Raw genomic sequence first — 9,010 nt, 5'->3', positions numbered from 1 at the left:
TGATGGGACGATGTGGAGGGAGCTTCACTCTGTGTCTGACCCCGGGAGTGTGTGATGGGATGGTGCAGAGGGAGCTTCACTCTGTGTCTGACCCCAGGAGTGTGTGATGGGACAGTGTAGAGGGAGCTTCTATGTCTGACCCCGGGAGTGTGTGATGGGACGGTGTGGAGGGAGCTTCACTCTGTGTCTGACCCCAGGAGTGTGTGATGGGATAGTGTGGAGAGAGCTTCACTCTGTGTCTGACCCCGGGAGTGTGTGATGGGACAATGTGGAGGGAGCTTCACTCTGTGTCTGACCCCGGGAGTGTGTGATGGGATTGTGTGGAGAGAGCTTCACTCTGTGTCTGACCCCGGGAGTGTGTGATGGGACGATGTGGAGGGAGCTTCACTCTGTGTCTGACCCCGGGAGTGTGTGATGGGACGATGTGGAGGGAGCTTCACTCTGTGTCTGACCCCGGGAGTGTGTGATGGGACGATGTGGAGGGAGCTTCACTCTGTGTCTGACCCCGGGAGTGTGTGATGGGACGGTCCCTGCTCCTGACCCGTGCTGTTTGACCGCAGGGGACCTCGGCACCGCGGTGGCGATGCTGGGACCGGAGGGGCCCGTCAGTGGGGTGGTGCGGTTCCTGCAGCTGACGGAGCAGCAGTGCGTTATCGAGGGTACTGTGGATGGACTGAGCCCCGGTCCGCACGGGCTACACGTCAACGAGTTTGGAGACGTCAGCAACTCCTGCCTCAGGTAACGAGTCTTGATAACCTGCTATCTTGTAGTTGCAATGTTGACCTTCTGATTGGACGCACTCGCAGCCCCTGCGGATATGTGCTTGCCACCAGCGGTGCCAGTGATTACTACCTCTTCCTTGTCCCTCCTCTTGTCTTTGAGCCTGCCCAGGTACTCCACTTACTGTTGCATGGACAAAAGATTCGGGTCACAAGGATTAGCTGTTTTCGCGACTTGTGTCCATTCCCAGTGGAGACTGATCCTGAATTTTCAGACTCTTTGCGGTGGGACTCTTTAAGGGTGTACAGCAGGGATTCCTAATTTCTTTTGTTGCATGGTGCCCCCCCATTAACCGAGAGCCCGTGGACCTCAGTTTGGGAACCACTCCTGGTCAGAACCTCTGCTTGGTCTCGCCCCGATACTGGAGATTGGTCAGACGCACCAAGGTAACAGTGCCGCAAATTGATGTGCAGTTCCTGGGAGTCCGTCGACCAACGCACCCTCACAATCCAGCCTGTCATTTTTCTGGTCGGACACTGGGGGGCAGCACCGCTGGGAGGTGGCAGCCCCCAACCGAGGATGGACGCCACGCTGCACCACCTCCAGCGTCTCCTCACCTGGACTGCAGCAGCAGGCGAGCCTGCGGCTTGAGGTCTGGCCCTTACTTCAGCTGTGCGGCTCCCCTGCGTCTGTCGCGCTGCCAAGCGAGGGAAGCAGGCCTGCAGCATCTTACGTGATCAACATCCAACAGGGTCTCGCGATCGCAAGAGAAACGTCCAAGACAGTCACCCGTGGTGCACTGCACGCCGCCTTCGATGCCATCGTGTAGCAGGCAGCAAGACAGCCTGGGAAAAGTAAACAGAATTCAGAATATAGTGTTTAAAGTGCAGACAGGCAAACAAACTGAAAGAGCCATGAAAGTTTTCGATTCGGGTGGTGGATCGTTAATTTTCCTTTGCTTCATGTAGCGTTTACATGTATGGATGTGAAATTGTTCAGCAAATTTGCTGGTGAATGAGGTATATTCTGTATTTTCTAGAGGAGGGATTCCCCCTTCCTGGGGCTCACTTAATGGTACTGGTTCATGGCATAAAAAAGGTTGGGAACCCCTGTTCTAGAAGCTTCTCAGCTTCTCGGCAGCAGGTGCCACGCAGTTAAATCTGCCTGTTTCATTGGCTATATCTCGGTGGGGGGGGGGTGCAGTATGGTAGTGTAGTGGTCAGCCCAACGGTTTACAGTACCAGCGACCTGGGTTCAAATCTCGCTGCTGCCTATAAGGAGATTGTACGTTCCCCCCGTGGCTTTCCTGTCCCACTGTCCAAAGACGTACTGGTTAGGTAGGCTAATCGGTGATTGTAAATTGTCCTGTTACCGAATTCCTTCCCAGCAGAGGAGATACAAGATTTGAACTATGGATAAAGAAAGGTCTTACAACCTACCTCTCATTCACACATCAAAGTGCATTACAAAGTTTTCAATCCCTGCAGGATTATTACGGCCTAGTACACAATGATTTTTTAGGTACCTTCAAGTACTTCAACCAGAGTTGTAGATGTACAGACTTATCAATAGCAGAATTAGAATTTTTCAAGATTCTGAAATCGGCTTACAGCTCAATACCCAGTAAATTAATTTCTTGATTATATAATGCCCTCTCTCATGCCAAAAATGAAAACACATTGTATATTACAGAGAAATGGGAAGAAGAAGCGGGGTTGGTACTTTCGGAGGAGGATTGGGGGAAAATGTGCAGCTTCCAGTGGTTTTCGAATAACTCTTTGGTTTGGAGAGAACATTACTGGAAAAATATTATAAAATACTTCAGGACCCCATACCAGGAAAAGATACAAACATGGCTTGTTGAAGAAGGTGCGGCTCCTAGGAGGCAAATCATTTCCATATTTTTTGGGATTGCCCTAAGTTAAGTTTATATTGGAAAGGTATTCACAGAACAATAGTTAAGGTATTTAAGACTCAGGTACTTCTGAACTTGGAGACTCTTATTTGGGGCATGTATTGTTTTTGAACAGAAGAAACATATAAAGTTGCTGCAGGCCCTTTTAGCAGCAAGTAAGAAATCAAACACCAGAAAGTGGCTAAATCCAGCATTACCTACATTAGAAGATTGGCATGAAATTATTTTGGAAATATTTAAAATGGAAAAGATGACTTACTCTCTGAGAATTCAAAAAGAAAAAAAATTGTCAAATTTGGAATAAATGGATTGAATTTATAGCCCCAATGCGAGCAAACTTTAGATGACTCTCCTAAAGGTTCATACTGCTTTCCGCATCAACGTAGTAATAGTGTTAACGTAAGCTCCCTTGGTCCGAATGTTCACTGTTTTATTTCTGGAAAATATGGAATTAATACAAGTAAAGAAAAAGATTTGGAAAAAAATGATAAAATGAAGTAAGTAAGTACACTGGGATGGATAAGTAGGTCTGTGGGTAGGAGCAAATGTGAACGTGTACTTGTGAATGTATAAATATATATAGATTTATACATATATAAAAAGAAGTTTTTATATATGCATGTGTAAAGAAGTTTGTGTAATACTTGCGAATACCTTAGCCAAATAAAAATAAAGTTTTAAAAAAGAAAAAAAAAGTAAATTGTCCCGTGATTAGGCCGGGGTTAAATCGGGGGTTGCTAGGCAGCGAGGCTTGAAGGGCTGGAGGGTCTGTTCTGCACTATATCTCAATAATTAATAAATAAATTAACACCTTATCACTGGAACGTGCTTTATCTGTTGCTTGAGTATGAGACGATCGCAATTTCTGGGTTTTTTTTCCCTTTGTCCTTGTAACACTAAATAAAATGGCTGTACCCACCAAGCTCTGCTCCTCTTTCTTGACTTCCAATTAAGCTCTGGATGCATTATCACCCGATCAACACAAGGTAGACCGAGATGAAGAATTAATTTTTATTGCTCGAGAGGTCTATTGTTTGTCTAAACTTCTTGCTGCCTCAGCAAAGCAGCCAGCACAATCAAAGACCCCCCCCCTTCCATTCTCTCCACTCCCCCCTGCCCGTTGGGCAGAGGATTCAAAACGCTGAAAGCACGTACCACCAAGACTCAAGGACAGATTCTACCCTGCTGTCATAAGAGTGATAAATAAATGCTTCAGTTGGATTCTTGACCTCCCAATCTCCCTCGTTATGATCTTGCAACTTATCGTTTTCCTGCACTGCACTTTCTCTGTCGCTATTGTACTTTATTCTCAAAGTTCAACATAAAGTTTATCATCATGTCACCATATACAACCCTGAGATTCTTTTTCCTGCAGGCATACTCGGCCAATCTATAGAACAGTAACTTAACAGGATCAGTGAATAACTAACTGCGCAAATGCAAATATAAATAAATGACAATAAATAACCAGAACATGAGATAAAGAGTCCTTAAAGTGAAATCGTTGGTTGTGGGAACATCTCAATGGATTAGTCTAATTACCCTCTTTTGTTCAAGAACCTGGTGGTGCGAGTCCTGAGGCTCCTGTACCTTCTACCTGATGGTTGAGGGGTTTATAACTGTTCCTGAACCTGGTGGTGTGAGTCCTGAGGCCCCTGTACCTCCTTCCTGATGGTTGAGGAGGTAGTAACTGTTCCTGAACCTGGTGGTGTGAGTCCTGAGGCTCCTGTACCTCCTTCCTGATGGTTGAGGGGGTAGTAACTGTTCCTGAACCTGGTGGTGTGAGTCCTGAGGCTCCTGTACCTCCTTCCTGATGGTTGAGGGGGTAGTAACTGTTCCTGAACCTGGTGGTGTGAGTCCTGAGGCTCTTGTACCTTCTACCTGATGGCAGCAGCGAGAAGAGAGCACGGCCTGGGTGGTGGGGATCTCTGACGATGGATGCTGCTTTCCTACGACAGTGTTTCATGTAGATTGCTCAATGGTTGGGAGGGCTTTATCCGTGATGGACTGGGCCAAACCTACCGTCCTTTTGTAGGATTTTCCGCATTCTGCATTCTGTTCTCGCTCAGCGTACTGTCTGTGGATTTGATCTGTGTGTATGCAAGACAAGCTTTGCACTGCATCTGGGAAACAATATAGCAGTAAGAACAATGATAAACCAGTACCAGTTCCATTAAAGGCTGACCTCGAGCCTGCTGGTCGGTGCTGTCAGGGTTTAGTGTCTTCTACCCAATGGTGGTGGGGACAACCAGGCTGTAGAAAAGTCCCTGATCAGGTCGGTTGCTTTCCGCAAAAAGTGCAGATGGAGTCCGTGGAGGGCAGGCGGCTGTTTGTGATGTTCTGGGCTGTGTTCACCGCTCGCTGTGGTTTCCCGCGATCTGGGACTTGGGCAGCGGCCGTTCCAGGCTGTGACCCTGTTGTGGTGCGTCTCTGTGCGATCTGGGCATCACAGGAGCCGGACTGACCACTCGCCCCCTCTGGGGCCGACGCTCGCCCAGCCGTCTCTCGGGATGACCGCGTGGCCGCCGGCGGGCCCCGTCTCTTTGACAGGGGAGAATTCCCCGGCCATGTCCCACGCCCCCTGCCCCCCACTTTGCCAACCTCCCCCACACCCTCGAGCCCAGGGGTGGAGGGAAGTGGTATCTCGGTTGGCAGACCCCCGTCTCTGACTCGGCTTGTTGGCTTGTTGTGGGGACAGGGTTCTGGGACAGGACTGGAGGAAACTGGGTTGTGGTGGGGGTGATGGGGCTTCCCCTGGGTCCTCAATCCCACCTCATTACCCGTTCACCTCTGCTTCTTCTCCCACAGCTGCGGTGGCCACTACAATCCGGGGAACAGCCGCCACGGGGGGCCGAAGGACGCCGAGCGGGTGAGTGTGAGCGAAGACACCACACACACACACACACACACACACCCACCCACCCACCCCCGAGCAGTGTGTGAACTGCCTGGTACAGAGGGTCACCAGTACTTGATTCACCCTGTGGCCCTTCTCCCGGTCCAGATATACGACTGCACTGGCGGACCCCTGGCCCTGATCTTCCTGGGGCCCCACTCCTTTCTCTGATCTTCCTGCCCCTTTCTGTGACCAAGCCCTGACCTGCTTGCAGTGGCTCCATGCTGTTTCTGTAGCCCGCCCCCTTTCCGCGGGCACCCCCCCTTCCTGTCGGTGGCCCCGCCCCATCACTCCCTCCCTGCGGCTCAGCCCCTTCCCAGTCCCCGTCCCTTTCCGCAGTGCCACACTTCCCTCTGCCTCCAAACACTCAGCCCATCAGGATCCATGCCAGCTGCGTAAAATCTGATCCAACAGGTCCCCTTCCTCTTGCCCCAAAGCCATGCGGGTTCTTTCTAATTCCAGCCCCCCTCACGAGTGCTGGCGTTCACGTTCCTCAAACACAATGGTTTCCTCGACCTGCACCCCTACCCATTCTGATTTAAAATCCCTCCATAGGTTCCCCTCACGGTCTCAGTTGTGCAGACAGAGAGAGAGAACAGCTCTACCTTCTCAACGGTCTGCCTGCTCCAGATCCCCTCTGTGCTCTCCCAGAGGCCTCCGTATCTTTCCCGAGGTGCGGCCCCAGGGACCGGAGGTGATTCTCCGTCTGTCAGCTGGTAGTTCCAGCCTGCCCATCGTCCCTCATTTCCCGCCACCCGCTGAACTCCGCTCCCCTCTCTGCGTAAAGACAAAGAATTAGCTTTATTTGTCACATCGGATGGAGGCCAGCGTCTCGCCACAGCACCCGACCACACTGGCTGTGAGTTCAGGCTTTGCTCCTGCCACTGTAAGGAGTTCGTACGGCATCCCTGTGACCGCCTGGGTTTCCTCTGGGTGCTCCGGTTTCAAAGACGGTACAGGTTGGCTTTAAGCACTTAAGTGCAGGTTACGTGCTACGTTGGCCTTAAATACAGGTTACGTGCTACGTTGGCCTTAAGCACTGCGACACTTGCGGGCTGCCCCCCTCGCTGACTTGATTTGACGCAAGCGACACGTTTTACTGTCTGTTTCGACACACATGTGACCAATGGCGCCGATGAGAATATACACACTGTGAAACGCTTCTCTTGCACCAAATGACCAACACAAGATTTGCTGGGGGCAGCCGGCAACTCTCACCACGCCATTATTTATTGACCGATTGAGATTACTGTGCGGAATAGGCCCTTCCAGCAAACCCTCCCGATATAGTCCTAGCCTAATCACAGGACAATTTACAACTTACAACTGACCAAGTCGGTACGTCTTTGGACTGTGAGAGGAAACCGCAGCACCCGGAGGAAACCCATGCGTCACGGGGAGAACGTACACACTCCTTACGGGCAGTGGAGGGAATTGAACCCCAGTTGCCAGTACTGTAGAGCGTCGTGCCAACCACGACGTCTCTGTCATAGCACGCCTACAACTGACTAACCCTGACCTGTATGTCTTTGGAGACGCCGCGGTCACGGGGAGAACGTTCAAACTCCCTACAGGCAGTGGCGAACGTTGAACTGTAGGGCAACCTCCGGAGAGTGCGGAGGGTGGAACGAGGGAGGCCATTTGTGAAAAGAGCCCGGGGGTTTGAACGTGAGATAATGGCCCCTCTCTATTTGGCCCCCAAGGACCCCGGCACCATCCCCTCCCTCCCTCCAAGGTTAATCTGGCCCAAGTGACGATGGCTTTCCCCACCATTTCTTTTCCAGCACATTGGAGACCTGGGGAACATCCACGCCAATGAGCAGGGGAGAGCCACGTTCCGTATCCAAGACGACCGTCTGAAGGTAAGCAGGCAGCTGCCGGCAATGGAAATCAGAGCACATTGTTCAGCGGACCAGGCAGCAACTACGGAGAGAGAAACTCTTCATCATAGCTGGTAAAGGGAGAAGACAAATTAGTTGTATATACCACAGGGTATTGAGTCCAGAATAATTATATTAAACTTCATCATACGATTGTTAATTCTCACTGGCTAATAACTCTAGCGTCTGGCTGGCCATGGATGTTAAATGCAGAGTCCTACCTTCTGACTGACTTGAACAAGGCAGCGTGTGTTGTAACGTGGGTGATTATCTTGGATGCTTCTCTTGTCGGATATTGATAATGTAAGATGCAGGCCTGCTTCCCTTGTTCGGTGGTGCAACAGGTTGCGTGGGAGCTGCGTAGCCCCGGTTGTAGTGAGGACCAGACCTCGGGCCGTGGGCTTGCCTGCTTCTGCAGGTCAGGTGAGGAGTTGCCGGAGGCAGTGTAGTGTGGCGTCCGTGCTCGGTTGGGGTCTGGTCTCTCCCATCGGTGCTGCCCTCCAGTGTTCGATTGGTGGAATGACAGGTCAGATTGGCCGGGAACTGTACAATCAATTTGTGGAAAAAGTCGTTCAAGGTCTTGGACTATGTATGTGTTTTTTTCTTGTGTGACTACGTTTTTTTTGTTTGCTGTTTTGAATGTGCTGTGTATGCTTTGCATCTTGGCCCCAGAGGAACACTGTTTTGTTCGGCTTCATCCATGTATGGATGAATGATATTTGAACTTATTTGATTTAATTTGAAGAAGCCATCGAATTTCCCCTCCTCCCACTGACTTTTTCTGGCTTCTGCCCCCACTTCCTTCCCAGACCTAATGAAGGGTCTCGGGCTGAAGCGCTGACTTTATTTCCCTCCACAGCCCTGTGGCATTTTGTGTGTGTTACTCTGGGCTTCCAGCACCTGCAGCGTGTTTAAGAAAGTAACAGCGGACGCTTTCTAAAGTTAACACCCGCAAAAACGTTGGGGGGGAACACAGCAGGTCAAATTCCAGGTTTCCAGTCTCCAAGAACCGTCCCGCAATTTAGCGGAGTTTGAGAAGTTTCAGCTGCTGGGGTCCTCGGTTCCTGCAGTCACTTCCATTTAAAAAAAAAACCTCCACCAGCTTCAGGAGCAGTTATCACCCCTCAACCATCAGGCCTCTAAAACCAGCGTGGGTAACCTCACTCACCTCAACCCTGAACTGATTCCACAACCTACAGACTCACTTTCAAAGACTCTATCACTCATGCTCTCAGAATTATCTATTTATTTATTATTTGTCCTCTTTTGCTCTTTTGTTATTTGTCAGTCTTGCTTTATATACAGTTTTTCATAAGTTCTATTGTATATTTTAATTTTCCTGTACAGAGCTGTAGGAAAATGAATCTCAAGGTACAACGTGGTGACGTATACGTAATTTGATCATAAATTCACTTTGACTTTGACATATCTTCCTTTGCCTAACCCCCATCCCAATGATTTATTCCTTACAATTGAGATTTCTACAAGGTCCTCCATTTTATTTGAAATTGGTACATCTGGTTAGTCACATTCACTGTGGTGATGCAAAAAGCTCTTCCTGAGTCGTTGAGTGGGTGCCTTCAGGCTTCTGTATCTCCT

The 9,010-nt window shown here is 49.9% G+C and overlaps 1 protein-coding gene across 1 annotated transcript in view; it reads left to right on the top strand.

The window, feature by feature from the left end:
* LOC134339802 (copper chaperone for superoxide dismutase-like) overlaps positions 1 to 9,010 on the top strand; it is a 38,815-nt gene that overhangs the window by 8,591 nt on the left and 21,214 nt on the right. Inside the window, exons 4-6 of the mRNA XM_063036615.1 lie at positions 561 to 738; positions 5,444 to 5,504; positions 7,316 to 7,393. Of these exons, the coding sequence (XP_062892685.1) occupies positions 561 to 738; positions 5,444 to 5,504; positions 7,316 to 7,393 (317 nt within the window). The remainder of the gene's footprint in view (positions 1 to 560; positions 739 to 5,443; positions 5,505 to 7,315; positions 7,394 to 9,010) is intronic.

The sequence above is a fragment of the Mobula hypostoma genome, chromosome 30 (assembly GCF_963921235.1).
Source record: "Mobula hypostoma chromosome 30, sMobHyp1.1, whole genome shotgun sequence".
Lineage (NCBI taxonomy): Eukaryota > Metazoa > Chordata > Chondrichthyes > Myliobatiformes > Myliobatidae > Mobula > Mobula hypostoma.
This window is presented reverse-complemented; position numbering and strand designations above follow the sequence as displayed.